The 21,820-nt window shown below is 44.2% G+C and overlaps 1 protein-coding gene across 1 annotated transcript; it reads left to right on the top strand.

Annotated features, from left to right (window-relative positions):
- Positions 1-8,212: 8,212 nt before the first annotated feature.
- On the top strand, positions 8,213-9,782 carry LOC147431008 (F-box/kelch-repeat protein At3g61590-like). The gene has a single exon (XM_086493522.1). It carries the CDS (start codon positions 8,242-8,244, stop codon positions 9,634-9,636), a length of 1,395 nt encoding a protein of 464 aa, XP_086349648.1. The 5' UTR covers positions 8,213-8,241; the 3' UTR covers positions 9,637-9,782.
- Positions 9,783-21,820: the final 12,038 nt, after the last annotated feature.

A 21,820-nucleotide genomic window follows, 5' to 3' on the forward strand; every position in this document is an offset into this window, starting at 1 on the left:
ATGTCGCCTCTTGCAATGCACTGATTGTGGGATGATGTGCACAACAAGAGCAAGTATATCCATCCAAATGCAGCCATCCATCCTTTTATCTTGAAGGCTATGCTTACATCTTGAAGGCATGTGGCTCTACTCTAGTGCTTGAGGAGCCTTCCGTCAGAGTGTGGACACTACTATAGCATGTCAAGTAAGTCTTTTTCCTTTCCATCTGCACCAAATTTTGCATAGATAATGATTGTAGCAGGTGAGTACTTCCAAAGCAACACCCTTTGCACAAGATCATTGTGTGACAAGGGCTAAGAGCTCCATGTTGGGTCCATGCTCAAGTCATCAAACACGATTCAGCTGGGAAGGCTAACCTTCTGTTGGCTTCCCTTTACTGGATATGTATGCCTGCTTTTGGACTATACTTATTTCAAGTTATGTAAAGCATTATCTTTCCAAAGAAGCCCTAGCATGTCAGGTAACAAATGAGGCTTTTAGGGGTGTGCCCAGTTGCGATCGCATTAGTTTGTGGAATTAGAGCTTTTGATGGTCTGAGATCACTCCAAATTGGGCAAGAATTCCATTTTGAAATTATTACTGAAGGTTTTGAAGGAGATCCCTTTGTAAGGAGCTGTTTTGTAGGGCTTTGGGCTTTTAATATGCTCAAAAACAAACTTAGTTTCCGAATTATACATGAGGAGCTTCTTGCCTATAATGCCGCCTCTTGGAATGCACTGATTGCGGCACGCCCACAGCAAGAGCATGGCGAGAAAGCTCTGGGCTGTTTTAACCAGATACAAAGGGACGTCCTTTTTCCAGATGAATTCACCCATCCTTGTACTTGAAAGTTTGAGAACTTATGCAAGACCTTCACATGGGTTTGAGAATTCATGATCTGGAAATTGCTAGTCACAGGCCATTGGAGACGAATGTCATGCTTACAGGTGTTTTGATCAAAATGTATGCCAAATGTGGCGCCCTCACAAAGATGCAAAAAGTTATGGTGTAGGGAATGGTCTTGAAGTGACAATTCCCCGTTATAAGTGCAACCTCATGGCGATCGACGGAGGCCAAGAGCCACGTGGGAGCACTTATTACGGAGAAATGGTCACTTCAGGACCATTCTTGATCATCAAAAGTCTAGGAGAGTAGGGCCATCAATAATGCAGGTCGTTAATAGTGCAGGTGATGGTGTCTCAATAGTGCATATGAAAAATTATAGGCATTTACTTGGCATGCAATGATTGCCCCATCTTGCACAACATTATGGTTGCAGACATGGCATGCAATGATTGCTTCATCCTGCAAAAAAAATTGTGGCGTGTCGCTTTTACATTCCGTTCACTGATGTGTCGGCAATACAGATGGTTCTGTGGGCTGATGTGTTCACAGGACAGAGGTTGCATACTATATTGGATACTAAGTGTTTCGGCTGCTGAGTTGGCAAGCATCAAAAACATGCAACCTGATGTTACGCCTTTTACTCGACAGCAAATGTCCAACTATTTTAGATTACATATAGCATTGTCTTTACAAAGAACCCCTGACATGTTGGCTATAAACGAGGCTTCAAGGGGTCTGTTCCAGATGCAAGCACATTAGTTTGTGGAATCAGAGCTTTTGATGGTTTGAGATTGCTTGAAATTGGATGAGAATTCCATTTTGAAATTGTTAGAGAAGGTTTTGAACGAGATCCCTTTGTAAGGAGCTATTTTTGTGGGGTTTTGGGCTTTTAAAATGCTAAAATAGGGACTTGATTTCAAAATTATGCATGAGGAGCTTCATGTTCAGAATACCGCCTCTTGGAATACACTGATTGTCACACGTTCGTAGCAAGAGTAGGGCCAAAAAGATTCGGGCTGTTTTAAAGAGATGCAAAGGGAAGTTTTTTTTTCCAAATGGATTCACCCATCCTTGCCCCTTGAAAGTTGGCCGCCTTATGCAAGACCTTCACATGGGTTTGAGAATTCATGATGATGAAATTGCTAGTCACGGGCCGTTGGAGGCGAATTTCATGATTACCGGTGTTTTGATCAATATGTATGTTGAATGTGGTGCCCTCACGGAACTGAGCATAAAAAGTGCTTGAGTAGCTTTTGTTGGGGTATAGGCGTCTGTGCCTTGCCCGGCCGCCCAGAGTTTGGGCGCCCACTGACTTGTATACCTTATACATAGCATAAGTGTATAGGGAGTTGCTCACTCTTTGATTCTCTCCACCCACATTGTGTGTCGTGTCTCCTTCTCTCTCTCTCTCTCTCTCACTCTCCGTCTGTGGTGCTCCCCGATCCCCTTCAATTGGTATCAGAGCTATGGTGACCGCGGAGAGCACGACAGCTTTGAGAGCTTCGAGGCGATAGCTCGCTCTCTCTCGACGATAGAGAGATTAAGAAAGCAAAAGACTTACTGTGAGAATGCAATGGGAGCTTGTGAGCTCAGTTGAGAGTGATGTATGCTCTTGTGGAAGCTCAGAAAGGAGTGTGGAAGATTGTGTGTAAGTGAAGGTGCTGCAGATCTCCTTGTAGAATGCAGATCTGAGAATTTTGTCCACTTTGCCCATCCGTTTCGACGTGGTCTACAACTTTGCAGAAGAAACTTTTTGCAAATTCCTCACCGTTTTGCTGATATTCAGCTCAGACTGACTGTACATAGAAATTCCAAATTTTCTGTTGTCGCATTGTGTGCGAGTTTGATGCACTTTTGGAAGCACGGGAGATGCTTGAAGTTAAGTGCATAAATTCTGAGCTGAAGATGCAATTGCAGCTTGTGCTAAGCTTGTGGTTTGAGGGTTTTTTGGTAGACTTGGGCAACGAAGTACGGAGGCGCTTACACACCACCGAAGCGGTCTCTTGAGAGACGCAGGTTTTTGGAGCACACAGATGGAGCTTCTTTCACTGGTTTTCACAGGATACTTTGGCAGTGATTTTGTGCTTGGATTCATGGTCTTTGCGGATGGTTTGCATATGGTTATGGCGCATGGTTGATACCCATTATACATGCATTTTGGCGAGCACTTTCAAGTGCCAGTGAGCTCTCTTGAGAGCATTGTTTTCGCATTGACCAAGTTTCCGGATTGCAAATCTTTTGGCGCTTGCTTATGCGCGGTCACTCCGTTGATGTACGTTGAGTGCGGATTGCCATTGTATGTGAAAATGTGGAGCCATTTTAGCATTTCTACTCATTGGCATTGAGTAGTGTTATGGTTTATGGTAGAGATTGTACTTGAGTTTTTTCCTACTTTTCAGGGGAAATTCTGTCGGATTTTTCCCAGATTCTCGCCATAGTTTGTGATCGAGTGTTTACTCTCACTTTGACAGGTTTTGTCAGTTTGGACACAGTTTTGTGTTTTTTGTATCCACTCTCGCAAGAGTGAGGAGTTGTGTATCTTTCTTTGCTTGAGACAGTGGTTTGCTCTCGGGTGGGAGAGTCTTGTGATCTCGAGCATTGTTTGCCATAGTTTTGCAGAGCTTATGCATGTATGTTGAGTGTAGTTTGATGCGCATTGATTGCTCATTGTATTGAGCTTGCAGGACAATGGTTATTTTGTGTTGATAGCCATTGTACGTCGAAACTCTGGCGAAATTTTCCCAGGCGTTTTATGCGTATCATTTATGCGATCTAGGTAGAGATTGCGGGTTGCACTCAGCATTTGCGTGCGGTGTTCTCTGCAGGTGGGAGATTTGTGCGTGTGTATGCATCGATACCGCACAGTGTGGGCTTGGTGATTAGCTCACAAATTGCAGTGTGATACTAGAGCAGGTGAGGCTTGTATTGACATTGCGAGAGCTCTATTTTGGAGTGTGTCTCACAGGTTTTACATTGTGTTTCTGGCCATATTTGTAGACAGTTTCCAGGTGTTGTTGGTGAGGTGGTTTTGCTTTCTAGTTTGCTACATTGTGCTCATGGCAGAGGCAGGTGATCGATCAGATTGTGACCTCTCACAGATACGCGTGTTTGATGGGTCAGACTTTGCGGCATGGAGAGAGTGTATGCTTGATGCATTGACACAGCGAGGGTTGCATTGACCATTGAGTGGTGATGCAGGTAGACCTTCAAACATGTCTGACGATCAGTGGCAGGAGCTAGAGGAGATGGCACTATCTACGCTCTCTTTGCACCTTGTGGAATCTGTATGTGCTCTTGTTATGTATGAGACTACTTCGAGAGAACTTTGGCACAGATTACATGATATGTATGATAGATCTGAGTCATCACGGACTCGTGTGAGACATGTACATTCACGAGCACGCCGACAGGTGACATGTTGGTATTGTGGTCATTCTGGACACATTAGACGGCGTTGTTTTCGTCGTATGCGACATCGTAGGAGACATGGCAGTCTCAGAGATGTATGTAGTGATGCCATGGACTCAGTTGCTTTGATAGTTGAGGCACATGTAGTGTCGGAGTATACTAGTGACGGGGATGTCACTTTTACCTCGAGCTATGCACGAGATGCTATACATGTGGATAGTGCACTCCCTTCGCAGTGGTTGCTAGACACAGATGCTATGTTTCATGTCACGCCGCATCGTGCATGGTTTTGTAGCTATTCTAGCGGGATGCTTGGCAGTGTACGTTTGACCGATGGATCGGTGCATGCGATAGCAGGTGCAGGAGATGTGAGACTGTCATTACCGAGTGGTGCATCTTACTTGTTACGACATGTGCGCTATGTACCAGATTTGACAGTGAGTTTGATCTCGATTGGTCAGCTTAGAGATTGTGGATGTCAGATTTCGCTACGAGAGCGAAATTTTGTGATGCATTTGGGTTTGCTAGTGATTGCGAGAGGTGCCAGGAGTGGTACAGGTTACCCATTGCATGTGGATCACGCGAGAGACGGTGTTGTCTCTATGATCATGTAGCCAGGTAGAGAGCGAGAGAGCAGGCGAGTCTCTTTTGCTTGTGGGTTGCAGGATGCTTTGCATGGAGTGCAGAGTAGTGAGCTCGTTGTGCACACAATTGGGGCACGACTTGAGCAGTCACACACAGAGGTGACAGAGTCAGACATGCATGCTTTGCTAGTGACTGAGCAAAGCAGAGAGTCAGCTGTGCGAGATACTTCTATGCAGGATAGACAGGTAGAGTGGTCTTGCTCTAGTGAGTCACGACAGGAGGACGTTGTGCAAGAGTCTATGCATACGGAGTTAGAGCATGAGAGCTCTAGTGAGTCACAGCAGATTGAGTGGTCATGTTTGCAGTGGATGATTGCAGAGGAGGCTGAGATGTCAGCGATTATGCAGTCATTCCTTTGTATGCTCGACAGTGAGCATGGCGATATAGTTGTGCAGGATATGTCTTCCAGCAGACACCTAGAGCAGCTGGTGTGCTCTGAGGTTGCACGACAGGTTGATGCGTCTTTTGTGGACAGTCAGGAGATGCATGTGGCTGACACGCCTTGTCAGTCAGAGATGCCTATTGCCAGGGATATATATGTTGATGCATGCTCTGTAGAGCTAGCAGGGCCCGCTAGCATTGCATCGGCATTCAGTGGTCTCATGTATGAGATGTTGATCTTGAGACCGGATATCGCAGCTGCAGTGGGAGCATTTGCAGTTGGGGTTGTCAGTCATTTGTTGACTAATGATGGCATAGTGCACGAGGGAGATATGCAGGTATTGCATACATACTTGCAGTACGTGTGTGGTACGTCTGGTGGTATATGGACTTACACGGGAGCAGGATAGCCGGATGCACACGATCACAGCCAGCCAGTGGGCATCGGTTGAGAGCGGTTTTCTCTCGCCTTTTGTAGTCTTTAGATTAGGTTCTCTTGCTTAAAGGCACAGTCGCCTTTATGTGGGAGGTTGTTGGGGTATAGGCGTCTGTGCCTTGCCCGGCCGCCCAGAGTCTGGGCGTCCACTGACTTGTATACCTTATACATAGCATAAGTGTATAGGGGGCTGCTCACTCTTTGAGTCTCCCCACCCACATTGTGTGTCGTGTCTCCTTCTCTCTCTCTCTCTCTCTCTCACTCTCCGTCTGTGGTGCTCCCCGATCCCCTTCATTGTATACCTTATACATAGCATAAGTGTATAGGGGGCTGCTCACTCTTTGAGTCTCCCCACCCACATTGTGTGTCGTGTCTCCTTCTCTCTCTCTCTCTCACTCTCCGTCTGTGGTGCTCCCCGATCCCCTTCAGCTTTTTGGCAGGAATGACGCCTCTTGGAATACACTAATTGTTGGATGTGCACAACAAGAGCAAGTGTATCTCTTCAAATTCAGTCACCCATCCTTTCGTCTTGAATGTTTACTTATATCTTGAAGGCATGTGGCTCTACGTAAGTGCTTGAGGAGATGCATGTTCGGAGTGTAGACTCTTGGAATAGATTGATTGCAGGGTAAGCACCACATGAGCATGACCAAAGATCTCTAGGATGTTTATAGCTTCCTTTCTGGAGTGTGGACTCTTGGAGTGCACTAATTGCATGATTTGCCCCAGAGGAGAAAACTCTAGTCTCCTTTCACTAGATGCACAGTGAGGTCCTCTCTCCAAATGCAAACACTTACGCATGCATCTTGAAGGTGTGTCGCTTTGTGTAAGATGCTGATATGGGCACAAAAATTTGTAATCATATTATTAGTCAGAGGCTATTGAAAAAACATGTCGTTCTTTATGCCAAATGTGGTGCACTTAAGAAAGCACAAAATGTGCTTGAGGAGCTTCCTATTTGGAATGTCACCTCTTCGAATGGACCAATTGCTGGATGTGTCAAACATCAAGAGAGCGCACATTTCTCCATATGTAATCACTTATACTCTACATAATCGGGAGCTCTCTCGCTCGGCACATCATTGGCTGGTTTTGTTATTTGATCCCATAGTAAACAAGTGGTTTTCATAGTTGAAAAGGATGAACCTCATACATATCAAATGTCCACTCGATTCCATAGCTATCGCAAATGACTAGTGCTAGACTCAAACCCAAACAGCATGAAATCCCGATAAGATTGATAATTGTGCATGCTCATTCCAGTCAGTCTTCGAGAAAAGTGTGCCTTAGCTTAGCCTTGAACCGGTTGAAAAACCAAATCAACCGATTGAAGGGAGGGAAAGAAGGAGGAAATCCGGTTAGAAAATTCAAGAAAATAGAGTTAAATTACAAAAATTACCAGTTATTTTACAAAATTTCCGCTTTGGATCTATCCTAAAGGGAATTTTGTATGTTTGTGAAATCGAGTTTTCCCGAACATTGATTCCGGTCGATATGGAAAATGACAAACCTTTGTAATGAAATAGCATTGTACCTTGGATTGGTACAAATACTCACAAATTGTTATAATTTTTTATTTTAAATGTAGAATGTTCACAGCGAGAAAAATGTTTCATGCACTCTACTTAATTTTCATACCTTTGCAATACTATTATGTTTCATTGCAGTCAACTTATAAAGAAGCCTCGACACAACTCTTGCACATTTACAAACACGAGATATTTGAGTGAGCGGTAAGTAAAAACTACCATATTCTACTCTCGATCGCTGAGAACATAGTGAAATGAACACACTCAAATTTGCACGTTGTCCTAGGAATGAGATGTTCCCTCGTATTATAAAAATTAGGAAGGATTGGTTACGAGCCCCCCCCCCCCAACCCAAACGGGTGAGCACACTACTTCTTTTCGCTCGTCAATCAAAAATGGTATCTACTGTAGATTCTCACAAATAGATTGTTTTCTGAAATGGGTCTGACATATAAATTTATTGTTTCTACTGTACTCTCTACTGCTCGCTCTACTCGCTGTTTATTCATTACTTCTTGAGATGCTATCTGGGATTCCTTGTGTCCTCTCAAGTGAATACTTCACTACCTTTAACAAAAGGATTTTCCCAGTTTCGAGCCCCCATTGATCTATCAATAACTAATTGAAACTCCCGTAACCATTTTAGCACCCAGTTGATCTGCTTCAGAGGTCTTATCGTATAACAAAATTTTTTAAAAAAATCCTGCTTTCGTATCTGCTCGTCAACTTCGCGTCGGCTTCGCATGCTACGTCTGCATGTGCTCCTCTCCCTTCTACGCTGCACAACCTACAATCGGGACCTTCATGCCACATGGCGCCACTTGCTTCTCCGCCCATCTGCCAAAGATTCGCTTTTTGTTTTCGAAAAGTGTATCACCTACTGATCAAATTAATCAAGCGCACCTCCTCACTTTGGAGAAATGACATCACAAGTGATCGCAGATTGACAATTGCTCGTCGCCGGTACGGTTCGTCGTCTGCATCAAAAAGCTTCTTTCGAAATTTGCATCATCAGCGATGGGCGAGGGAGGCGTAAGAGGCACGAATGTCTCTGTGGAGAGCGATGCTGGATTTCACCATGGATCATCTCGTAAAAGGCGAAAGCTTTGCGACAAGAGCTCATCCACCATAAACACAGAGATAGAGGTACTCCATTCCTCCTCAGAGAGCAAGCTACCATCTTTACTTCCCCCTCTTCGCAACAAATCCACGAGCAGCCCTTTTGACGCTCCCTGCCCCCATTGGGATAGTGTTTCTTCCATTGAATCTCACCATCATCTCCCCCATGACCTCATTATTTCCAACATCGTGGCTTCCAGATTGCCCCTCCTTGATCTGGTTCGAGCTCGCACTGTGTGTAAATTGTGGCGAGACTCCATTTTCTCGCCCTCATTTGCAGAAAATTTTGCCGGGAACCCCGACTGTGGACGGCCACGGCTTATGGTAGAGCATTCGTCTTCCTCAGGACCTTGCCTTGCTGTTTTTGATGTCCATTTGAATTGCTGGGCTGTTGTCCCAACCCCCCCATTCGGACGGCTTGTGGCAGCTTCAAGGGGTTTATTTTGTTTTGTAACAGATGCCGCCCGCCCGCCATCGCTTGTCGTAGGGAGCCCTCTAACTAACCAGTGGAAGCATCTTCCTGCAATTCCTCTACGATGTTCTGCGCATGGTCCTCAACTTGTGGCCATGGTAGCAAATAGTTTAAAGGGCTCCTATCATGTGATGATTCTTTTTGGTATGTGGAATGATGATGCTACCGATGCATATCTCCCTTTCATGTATGAGTCTATCTCCGAGAAGTGGACGGTCAGGAATACTATCTCAGCAAGGTTGTCATTTTCGACATCCCGCTCTGTAGTGAGGCACCCAGACATACTAAAGTGTGTGGATAGCAATGCGGGCAGTTTATTGTCGTACGACATGACCAACAATGTAGGGCATACAATGCACCTTCAGCACTTGCCATCTTTCATCAATGAGGAGGATCCGAAAACCAATTTATGGAGGCGCTTGCCGCAGATAGCAGTTTGTGAAGGCATGCTCTATCTTGTGGCTAGGTGTTTAGGAGAGGAGGCACCCGAATGCAAGCTGGGTCAGCTCCCCATTGTGCAGCACAGCTCGGTGGGTGTTTGGACAATGTGCGATAATTCTGACGCATGGGATTTTATCACTTGTATACCTCTTGATCTACTGGAGACAATGGTGATGGGGTCCGATGGCACCGATTTCATAATTGCCAGCAATGGTTGCAGCAAGCTTTTTTTTGTTCTGAAAGGGAGTGCTCACATGCTGTCGTACGATTCGAACTTGCGGACATGGACACTTTTGCCTGGTTGCCCTGCTGATTACAATTTGTACCCTTTGCATCAGAGTGCTTTCTACGAGCCACTTGTATGGCTCTCTGCTTTGTAAGGGAAGATAATGTATCTAATTCAAAGTAACTGGGGCTGAGCAATGTTGAGAGACTATAAAACTGATGTAATATATACAACAAATACTGGCATCATGCAGCAGGGCTTTTAATATGCCATAAGGTTTGTGTGTTGCCTTGGATCAAAGGTTGTTGTTTAGGTGCGTCAGCATGAAGTGGGCGTATCCTGTGAGGTTAAGTTGTGCTATTTTTCTTATTTTGTCTGTAGATTTGAACTAAAATGCCTATCTAGTATGGTATAGTTTAAGACAAATTGTTTTGATAGGTTTTCCTGTTGGCGTAGTAATGGAACGCCCCTGTATTATTGAGGGCGTTACAATCCCTCAGCAATTTCTTTTATTGGCCTTGCCCATTGTAGCATTGTCACTATTACCAGTGTTTGGATTTGAAAGTTCCCTTAAAATGGCATTTGACAGGGTTCCTAAGAGTTTGCCTTTCCTACTCGACAGACAAAATTTTAGGGTTGCCCTTCCATCGACACTGAAATCAAAGTTCCATCCATTAACGCATCATGTTGTGGTGCAAATTGCGGCATTCGCCCAACCCACTATAAGAGCAGGTAGTGCAAGGGATGAACACTCAGGCAGTGGCAAGCTTTGCTGTATTAGGCTTGTGCGCGCGTAGCGCATGTACATGCCTGGAAATGCCATGTGGGCTAGCTTTCCGCAGGGTCTAGTACCATTTTGTACTTGTGCAGGAACATCCTCTAATCGAAGTAACTAAGGATTTCATTTATCTCCCTTCTTCGATTGGCCCTATGGAAGGACCTCTGAGACTCACTGTTCACTCCTACTTGAACTAACTTATGCCTTTTTGTTTCTAAAGGGCTTTTTGTATTGACCACCTTCTTTTCAAAACAATTGTATTCTTCTTAGTTGACACTGATGGCCATTTGAAAAGAAGAAGGGTGTCAAATCCTATCACAGCCTTGCTGGAATTAGACTTACCTAAGTACAGGATCATCACAAATCAACTCAGCATTAGTAAAGTGCACACATCTGTAATCAGTAGTTGCAGACACATATCTATCATTAGTAGCAGAGTACACACATGGCCCATCATGGCTGCAAACATTGTTCATCTCCATCTACTTTGAAATATGAGCTTTGTTAGTTATGGGCGCATATGGCAAAAAACCCAGACGGTTGGGACACATGCAGATATTTGCGTATGGAGTACTAAGGGTGGATTTGCATGAGCGGGGCTTCTACCCCTGCCATGTATAGCAAATTTGCCATGTAGCGTAAACATAATGGGTGTTCTGCAGTTTGACTTGCAGAAGGCGGGGGTAGAACAGGGGGTTTCCCAATGTTGCCAATTTGGGCAAAGCTGAGAAGGGAGGGTAGCATTTGCTGATTGTGAGGATTCTAGTTGCTAAGCCATCATTAACTACTTAAACTCATGATTAAGACTTGAGAAACTTAAACTGTACTCAGAAACAAGGCTTAGAAGACTCTATGTTGATTGATTGAATGTGTGATACAAGGGCTCCTTATATAGGAGACGAAGAGACACAAATGAAAAGACATGTCTCCTGGTGAAGAGACATGACTTTAGACGTAAAGACGTATTCTTTCGGCGAAGAGCTGCAACCATTGGGCAAAGGGGTGTGACCAGTCGTCGAAGGAGTGTGGCTTTTGGCGAAGAGACACGTCTTTTGGGCGAAGGGGTGTGACCATCCAAGCATAGGGGTCCTCCTTGGCATGGCTCTTCGCGTATCTGCAATTAGGAGTAGATGTAATATTGTTAATATAGTCACAATCGTGACATTCTCTCCCATTTAAAATGAGAGCGCGTGTCAAAGAAATGACTTCTGATGTTGATAGATGTAAAGTGCAGCGGAAGTGAATGTTGAACTTTGCTCAAGATGAGTGTTCCTTTTACTTTTGGAAGGGAGAGCCGAGCCTTCCGTTTCTTTAGTGGGAGAGGGTGCATGAGATTGAGAGATAGAGAGAGAATAATGACACTAGAATGTTGTCAAACCCTCCTCCGAAGGCCCCCACATCTATGGCGAGAGCGGTCTACTATTGATTGCACAAATATCTACAATGCAATGGACTTGCCGACAATGAGAACGACGACGAGATGGGCTGAAATCTAAAAACGCTAATAGGTGAAATCTGCAAATCTTGCATCTATTGAATTTTGACACTTATGTCAGTGACGACGGCGATGACGACGATGCGATGACGACGCATTGAAAACGCAAATGTTGAAATCTGTGTTTTTCGAGGTGAAACTGCAAACGCTCGTTGATCTGACCATGCGGTGAGGATCTGCTGCAGGAAGGTGAGATCTGCGAGGTTTGGGACTTCTACTGCGGTGTCTGACTGTTGAAAACTGAAAACGTTGATGCTAAACTGGGTTCTATTGTCGAGGAACTGCAAAATGCTGGCTTGCTGTGCTGCTCCAAAAACGCTAGGGCTGGATTGGGGCCTGCTGCAGAAACGCTAGGTAAACTGCTAGAATCTGCTAACATTAGGCTTCTCCTGCTGTTGCAAAATGCTGGCTGATCTTGATGAAAAACGCTAGGCTCTTCTTTGGTCTGTTGGCTGAAAATGCTATGTTTTGCTGTTGCCAGGGAAGGTCTTGCTGAGAAGGTGCCTGTTGAATGTTGGGTTCCTGCTGCCCCTTCTACCAGAAAGTGCTTACGCTAGGGTTTCTTATATAAATGCTTGTCAAAATTGCCCTACCCAGTTTCCCAACAAAAGTCACTTAAAAATAATAAGTGAAAAATGGCTAAAATAGGGAAAATATGTCTATGCATTGTAAAAATGCTCCTAATGGGTTCTGACTAAAATCTGATGGTCATGCTGTTTGCAACCAGAGGTTATGCATCTACTCTAAGTGTCTGGATATGCACGGTCTGCGAACAGACTCACAAAAGTGCCAGAACACTTCCTAAGCTAACTGAACTAGACTAAACTAATCCTAGTCACGAAGTAGCTTGTCCACATACACATAGGATTAGATGTGCACGTGACATCCCCTCCTTTTCAAAGTGAGGTACTGGTACGGAACTGTATGGCGTCAAGGAAGATCGCCAACAGCGTCTGGAATCCTAGAAAGGACTCTTTGCCAGCCCACTCTGATGCTTGGGTCATACTTGAACTTCATAAAAGTCTACAATGCTTGCTTCTTTGGGCCGCACCGAAGCGACACAAAGTCATTTGTGGCTTCTTCAATGCTTCAACTTCGTCCATAGTCATGCATCTACCTTCTTCAAGAATCTTTGAGGATGAAACCACTTTCAACACAAAATCATGAACATACCTATTCCATGTAAAGTGACTGGAAAAATTCTAGTCTTCTTGAAAGATTGTGCATGCAAAATAGATGAACATATAGATGGAATGCTAAACCGTTCATCAAACATACGCAAACAATGGATTCGAAACTTGTCCTTCTAATCTAAATCAATCAACTATGGCAAATCACAATGGAAATGCCGATGCTTGATGCTTAATCCTTCTTGTGATCTCTTGGATACCGTGTCATGCCAAGGAAGAGGCATGGAATGTAAATTTCTTGAATGCAAACATTTCTTCTTTTCATTGGTAATCCGCATATATCTGTGCTCATTCATGAGTGAATCGTGTTCATCGTGCAATATGGCATGCCTATGAAAAGAGATCACATAAGGACGGCGACTAAAATACAAGAAAGCATCACGAATGAAACACTCGAACAATGCGTGCTGACTAATCATTCGAACACATAATACTTCTTGTGGGGGTTCTTTGGACCTCGACTTGAGAGCCAAGATCGGTTCTTCGTGATTGATCAAATTTGCAATGAGGTTAGCTTCACTAGACAAAGTATTAACTAAAACATCATCCTTGTGGACAATCACGTCTTTGTCATGCAAATCATCATGCTCGTCAATAATCACATCTTGATCATGCAATTCATCATGCTTATCATTATCATGCAAATCATGTGTGTCATGCTTTGGAAAAGAAGAGACTAAGAGAGTCTCCTTCCCCTGATTCTATCAATCTGCGCTTGCACATTAGAAAAAAGTAGGACCAACTTGTTGCATGTGTTGGTCTCTCTGTCCGGCCGCCAAGCGTGCTTGCTCACGCTCGCGCTCCAAGGCTACCCTTTTGTCTTCGGCCGCCAAGCGCGCTTACTCATGCTCACGCTCCAAGGCTACCCTTTTGTCTTCGGCCGCCAAGCACGCTTGCTCACGCTCACGCTCCAAGGCTACCCTTCTGTCTTCGTGTCTACGATCCATTTCTGATTTTCTTTCTTCGCGTTCACGAGCCAATTCTACCTTTCTTGCTTCCCTAGCTAACTTCCTGTCCATCATCATCTTGTCGAAAGCCTCCATAGGATCTTGTGCAATCTTTGGCGTAGATGGGCCAACGGGGAGGGTCAAAAAAACCTCCCGGTGGGGAAAATTCTTCTTCGCCACTGCCATGCTCATCACCTCCATGCGAAGTATCCATTCCGCTTCGGGTAATAACCATACAGTGGAGTCTTGGGTTCTTAAGTTCAGGAGGAACTTGGGATCTTGTGGGTCTTGGGTTCTTGGGTTCTTGAGTCTTGAGGTTCTGGAGTCTTGACGTTCTTGAGGTTCTAGAGTCTTGTGGTTCTAAAGGTTCTTCTTTAGCTTGCAATCCGTATTAGAGAAGGATTTTCTCTTACCCGAGCTCTTCTCTTTCCCGCGGGCGCACTCCTTGGTAGCCTTGCGCTCACACCAAGGTTGCTTTTTCCCACCTCATGTCGATTGGCCGGCCGCTGAGTGCACGGTACGCTCTCAATAAGTGAAAAGAGAAACAAGGGGAGGTTGGACAAGCCCTTCTTTCTTGGGTTTACTGTCACTCTTCAAAACACGATTAGGAATTGACACGCCCAAGAGGACTTGGGTTACGTGCGATCGCAACAAGCAAAAAAAAATTGTGGTTCTTTCCTTGAGTTATACAGAACACTACCAAATCTCTAATACCAATGTAAGGTGCAGCGGAAGTGAATGTTGAACTTTGCTCAAGATGAGTGATCCAAACTGTGCTCAATTGTTCCTTTTACTTATGGAAGGGAGAGCCTTCCGTTTCTTTAGTGAGAGAGTGCAAGTGATCATAAACAAAGTGATAAGACACTGTGAATGAAGGTGCATGAGAGTGAGAGATAGAGAGAGAAGAATACATCACGAGAATGTTGTCAAACCCTCCTCCGAAGGCCCCACTCTCTATGGCGAGAGCGGTCTACTATTGATTGCACAAATCTCTACAATGCAATGAACTTGCTGATGATGTCGACAACGATGAGGACGACGATGAGACGGGCTGAAATGTGTAAATCTTGTATCTGGTGAATTCTGACTCTATGTAGGTGACGACGACGACGACGACAATGCAACAACAACGCGATGTCAGCTCTACGTTTTTCGGGCTGAAATTGCAAACGCTCGAAGATTTGACCGTGCGGCGAGGATCTGCTGCGGGAAGGTGAGATCTGCGAGGTTTGGGACTTCTACTGCTGTGTCTGACTACTGAAAACTAAAAACGCTGATGCTAATCTAGGTTCTATCTTCGAGGAACTGCAAAACGTTGGGTTGTTGTGTTGCTCCAAAAATGCTAGGGCTAGATTGGGGTCTGCTGCAGAAACACTAGGTAAACTGCTAGAATCTGCTACGCCAGGCTTCTCCTGTTGTCTGCAAAACGCTAGCTGATCTTGATGATATACGCTAGGCTCTTCTTTGGTTTGTTGGTTGAAAACTCTATGTTTTGTTGTCGGGAAAGGTCTTGTTATGAAGGTGCATGTTGAAGGCTGGCTTCATGCTCCCTCTTCTACTAGAAAATGCTAGCGCTCTTATGTACATGCTTGTCAAAATTTCCTAGTTTCCGAACAAAAGTCACTTAAAAATAATAAGTGAAAAATGGCTAAAATAGGGAAAATAGGTCTATGCACTGTAAAAATGCTCCTGATGTGTTCTGACTGAAATCTGATGGTCATGCTATGTGCAACCAGAGGTTATGCATCTACTCTAAGTGTCTGGACATGCACGGTCTGCGACCAGACTCACAAAAGTGTTAAAACACTTCCTAAGCTAACTGAACTCGATCGAACTGAACCCCAGTCATAAAGTAGCTTGTCCACGTACACATAGGGTTAGATGTGCATGTGACAATAGAACGCTCGAAAAGCATTGAATCTCCGAAAATGTACAATCTTTGAGTTATCGAAAACCTTTGCTTCTTGTGAAACCTTTTTGCTTTGACTGCTAAATCCCATGTCATTGCATTATTCAAAGACTTTTTAGAGAAATCTGGCATAATCAGGTTGACTGCAACAAGAGATTGATCTTCAAAATCCTTCATGCGATGTAAGATTTCTGGTTCAAAATCTTCCAGTAACTGCGAAATATTTCGGGAAGAGGAAATCTTCTCAAGGTACTCTTGAGATGGGGTAACTTCAACTTTATGAAGGATTTTGGCTTGAGAATGTAATCATCTCCCAAAATTCTTCAGAATCATCTTCAAAAACTGTCACTTCATGACTTGTAATTGGCATATCATCATCCAGTAAAGAATCAAAGAAAGCATAGTCGTCTTCAAACTCAGAATCTGCAACTATGTCGTTTTCTTTGTCTGGCAATGAAGTATTACTTTGGAAAAACTTCTGGCTTGATTTAGGAGAAGTTAATGAATTCAAAAATTATTCAATTAGAATTTCTGCTTTTGCATCAAAAATCATCTTCGTTTCATAAGCCACTGTATCGTGCCGTTTGACTAGTACACGTGAGGCTTGAATAACTGGTTCCTCATGATAAAGCCCGTGTAAAATCAATTCACGTCCACCTTTGAACAAATTGATAGTATGTCCTTGAAAGCTAATTGCTGGATCATATTGAAATAATCAATGCTGGTCAAGAATCTTGTCGTAATAAGATAAAGGCATGACTTCGAAATCCAATTGATCTGCATAACTTTGAATATCGCAATTGTCAAACTATATGATCATAAGTCAAAATTGATCCATCTGCTAATTCCACATCATATAAGTGAGATGTCTTCTGAGTTGGAAAACCAAGCTGTTGAACTATCCAAGTGTTGACGAAATTATTCGAGCATCCATTGTCCACCAAAATATTGATGGAGCGACCATTGAGAGTTCCAAGAAGGCTCAAAACTCGCTTTGAAAGAGGCTCCAAAACTGAAGAATTGCATTGAGCATGCTTCATAAAAATAGTCGTATCCTCGGAGACACGAATTGTATTGAGCACTGATTTTCCTTTATCCTTAGCAAAATCTGGTTGTTCAGCATTCGATGATGTTTCCGTGTTGGAATTTCTTTTCAGATTAGACGGACTTGGTCTCTTTGGACATCGATACCATATATGGTCACCACCGCAAATTGTACATAATCCCTCCCTGAAGTCAAAGATGCATTTGAGGAAGAGCCTTGTTGAGTATTGGAATGTCAATCTTGAGAAAAATCACGTCCTTTACCACGATCAAGTGGAGGAACATTTAAAGATCTACTTTGAGATTGTCGATCTTGAGAATAGAACCTTGAAGTTGAATAAGGTGATGTGGTTTGTTGTGTGACTAATGTTGCTGACTTTGGCTATAGTTGTCTCTGCGATCGCGCTGTGAAAAGCGAGTGCTATTTGAAGATCTATCACCAGGGAGAAAATTCCGTATAGGGTATTGATTATTGCCAAGACGCTCCACATAGGCAATTGCAGCATCCAAGGTGGTAGGGTTGTATTTGTGTACATCGTCCTTCAGGTTGGGTTTGAGTCCGTCGATAAAGGTGTGAAGTTTATCAGAGGGACTAAGGGTCTCTATCTCCAGAGTTGGCCTTTGGAACTCTATGATGTACGCAGCCAAGGAACTTGTTTGGCTCAGGCGGAGAAGAGAGGACCGGGCATGAAAATCCGCATTGGCAGGCTCGAACGCCTTGCGAATAGCACGCCAGAATTCATCCCAAGAAGGTGAGTGTTTACCATCAGCAACCCGTCGTTGCCACCAAAGAAATGTTGTATCCTTGAGCAGAGAACTAGCAAGTGCAACTTTTTACTCTCAACTAAGTCTGTGTTTGATAAGTAGACCTCCATTTTGAATAGACATTGGTCCAACACGCGCTTGTCACGATGACCATTATACGGTTCCGACAGTTCAACATCAAGCTTCTTCTTCTGTGCAGCATTAAAAATTTTATAAAGTAATTGAAGTTCACAATTGTCTACCTCATCAGTTGGATTTGGTTCATTTAATTCGTCCACTGAAGCTTCAGAAGAAGGTGTGGAAGATGCTGTGTGTGTATTCCAAGAAGCAGCAGGACGACTTCGAGAAGTGTTTTGCATCTGCATCTGATCGAAACGAGTGTGAAGTGACACGAGGCTCGTGGAAAGTGTGACCATTTTCTCTTTTATAAGAGTCAGGGCATCGTCAGATTGACCTCCTCCGTCCTGAGAATTCGGCATGGTTACACCTCAAAGAGAACTCTCGAACAGGTTCTGGTTCAGGAACAGGTTTTGGGACGAGTGCTCCGAGAGCAGAAAACTATGTTCGGAACGAGTTCCGGCTCTAGAGTATCAAAAATAATAATTACTTCAGGTGTCAAGAGAGGGTACGCTGGCAAGATTGTGTCACGTGACACATCCAACCCTATGTGTCCGTGGACAAGCTACATCATGATCAGAGTTCAATCATTCCAGTCAGTTTAGATTAGAAGTGATCTGGCACTTTTGTGAGTCTATTCGTAGACCGTGCATGCCCAATCACTTGGTGTAAATGCATATCCTCTGGTTGCACACAGCATAATCATCAGTATTTCCATCAGAATCCATTAGAATCAGTTAGGGGATTTTTCCAGTGCATTTAGCCTATTTTCCCTATTTTTGACATCTTTCACTTATTATTTTTAAGTGACTTCCCAACAAAAGTAGGTAGGGCAATTTTGCTAAGAAAATATATAAGCAAACCCAAGTTAGCACTTTCTGGCAGAAGAGGCAGCAGGAGCTCCCCTCTCCACAGGCATCTTCTCAGCAAGAACCCGCAATACCCCCCAAGCCTGGCGTTTTCCTCTCCCATTGCCTTGGCGTTTTTGGTCTTCATCATCGTCTACACTAAGCCCTAGCGTTTCCAGATTGGTGTCGCCCACAGTCTCTCTAGCCCATGCTGTTTTCAGATTTGCTCCATCGCCAGCACCCTCACAGTCTCAATGTTTTCACTAACGCTACAGTACCAGATCAGCGTTTTCTATTTTCAGCCCATTTGGCCGCAGATAGGCAGCGTTTTCAGCATGCATGATTAGCATCAGATTCACCATAAAGACTTGCAGAGTATCGTCACTTTCAGCCCTCAAAAACGCAGACAAAATAGTCATTTCCCGCCACCGAAAACAGTCCCAAATTTCAATCCCCAGCGTTTTTGGACAGCAGTAGAAAGGCCGTAGATTTCAGCCCTAAAGTCGTCGTCGTTGTCGTCACCGACATAGTCCCAGGTTGCATCAGTCCATTGCATCGTCATTGTACCACTTTGTGCAATCAATAAGTAGACCACTCTCGGCGACGAGACTGGGGCCTTCGGAGGAGGGTTTTACAACGTCTCTGGTGTCGTATCTCTCTTCTGTCTCTATCTCTCAGTCTCATACACTTCCATGCACAGTGTCCATTCACTTTGTTTGTGATCATAGCACTTTCCATTAAGAATGGAAGGCTCTCCCTTCCATAAGAACTAAAAGGAACCTTGAGCACAGTTCGGAGCACTCATCTTGAGCAAAGCGCAAACAATCATTCCGCTTCACCTAACAGACTGCGTCGGGACCCTCGTCTATGTACGAGATGTATAGGAAAGCAGTCTATTGATATTCATCGGCTAGGCCCACGGCACGGGAGACGATGTGCAAAGGGCCGGAGTTGCCAGTGTTGGCTGCCTGGGAGAGAGAGGTAGAGAAATTGATTCTGCGCTGCATGTTGAAGCTGATAACGATGGCTGGTTTAAACCAAAGGGTGCTTTCAAATGGCCTTGATTAATAAAGGGAGTTGGCCGGCCAAGGTTGGACGCCCTTAGTGGGTAATTAAATAAAGTCCAGAATTGCAGCAGGTATGTCCCATACACACATCGCCTTCTCTTGAGTTATTTATGTATTTAGAAAAGAGGGTTTCGAATTACCTCATACTGGTCTGTGTGTATTCCATCTTTCTGTTACTTCCATACAACTCCGGGATAGGGTAGAGTGTAGCGGCAAGGGTGAGAGGCTCACAACCTTCGGGTCTTGGTAAGAAACTTTGCTCTGAAACCACTGTGAGGATTCTAGTTGCTAATCCTTCACTAATTACTTAAACTCATGATTAAGACTTAACTTGAACTGTACTCAGAAACAAGACTTAAAACTCTCTGATTGATTGATTGAATGTATGATACAAGGGCTCCTTATATAGGAGACGAAAAGACACAAATGAACAGACATGTCTCTTGGTGAAGAGACGTGACTTTAGACGTAAAGGCACATCCTTTCGGCGAAGAGTCCCACCCGTAGAGCAAAGGGGTGTGATCAGCCAATCATCGAAGGAGTGTGGCTTTTGCCGAAGAGACACGTCTTTTGGGCGAAGGGGTGTGACCATCAAAGCGTAGGGTTCCTCCTTGGCATGGCACTTCACGTATCTGCAACTAGGAGTAGATGTAATATTGTTAACATAGTCACGAGTTCAATTGTTACCAAGCTTTATTGGTGTTTCCTCTGCTTTTACCTGCATTGGTGAATCAACATCCATGGTGCCAAAATCTGCAAACTGCATTTTTGCTGTGATTTCTTCAAAGGCCTCTCCTGGAGTATATTTGGCTTTCACCAAATCCTCATAAGCCTCCATATGCTTGGCATTAATCTTCACAAATCCTAACTTTTCAGAATGCACCATGATAGGCTGCTCAATCTGAACTGGCTGTTGCTTCTCCTGCACCAGTTTTTCTGCTTTCACAGGCCACCTTGCTTCACCACTCTGTACTCTCTGTGCAAAAAAGAACAATGCTGACAAGTAACCACATAACCTACTATTTGCCTGTGTCTTCCTTTTGTCTGAGGAATGAATCTCTGCTGCCAACTTTTCATACACCCAGTGGGCCCAGCTCACTTCTCCTCCTTGCTCTGCATAGCTCAATGGAGCAAAGTTTTCTTTTGACATATAGTCAAACTTCACAATAAAGCATAGCCTCTCCAAGTACCACTTAAGCTGCTCTCTCCTAGCATATGCCACATTCTTTAACATGTAATACTGCCTGCCTCCTTCTCTTGGACCAAACTCCTTTTTCAGTGCTTCCTCTGAACACTTTGGAATAGGTGTATTGGGATACAAAGGCAGCTTGAACACCTCAGACACCAACTCCACACTGAGTATCACATGCGGTGACACTCTCCCCTTAGTCTTCCTAAGTATTTCCAACTGAGACTTTGCATACACATTGTTTCTACATTCTTCCCAAGGCAGAATCGCAAACTCATACAATCCTACCTGCTGCAACCATATGGCGTTGCGCTCTGCCTGACAATCTATGTCAACTTTGAAGTCCATAAAAGGGTCCATTAATGCTTGCATCACCTTACCTTCTGACACAGGAGTCGGCGTTGGCGTTTCCTCTTCTGCAGAGTCACTGTTTTCGTCTGCACTGCTTACATCAAGCCGCATTGGCAAAGCTTTGCTTCTCAAACGTCGCCCCGAACCTTCGGGCTGCTCCTCATCAGGCTATGGTTGCATGGCCACCAATTGCTTTGCTTTCGGCATGGCAGGACTGAATAAGGCTTTTTCAAGCGAAAACCCGAATCCTCTGCGCTGCTGCATGTGAACTGGACGTACTGAACTTTTGTTGCATGTATGATTATACTCGTTGCACCATGCACACATATCTCCACCCGGTATCCTTGAAGTGCTACGAAACTTCTTTTCAGCACGCTCCCCGAGGCTATTAATCGGGCCTAATAATTTCTTATTAAAAATTCCGACTTGGTCAGTTCCGACACAGGTACTCTTCCAACATCTGCAATGCTGAATCGGATGTGCACTTTGGAACTGCCTGCTTCCTCCAACCTGTGAATTATATGGGATACTATGAAAAGACCTCCTAAAATCCATGCAAGCCAGCATTTTGCCTTTTCCTTTTGCTGATTCTGAATCTCCTGGCTGTAGGGGTATTACAGTCATACAGGCTACACTTG

The sequence above is a fragment of the Adiantum capillus-veneris genome, chromosome 21 (genome assembly GCF_014529385.1).
Source record: "Adiantum capillus-veneris isolate H3 chromosome 21, ASM1452938v2, whole genome shotgun sequence".
Classification (NCBI taxonomy): domain Eukaryota; kingdom Viridiplantae; phylum Streptophyta; class Polypodiopsida; order Polypodiales; family Pteridaceae; genus Adiantum; species Adiantum capillus-veneris.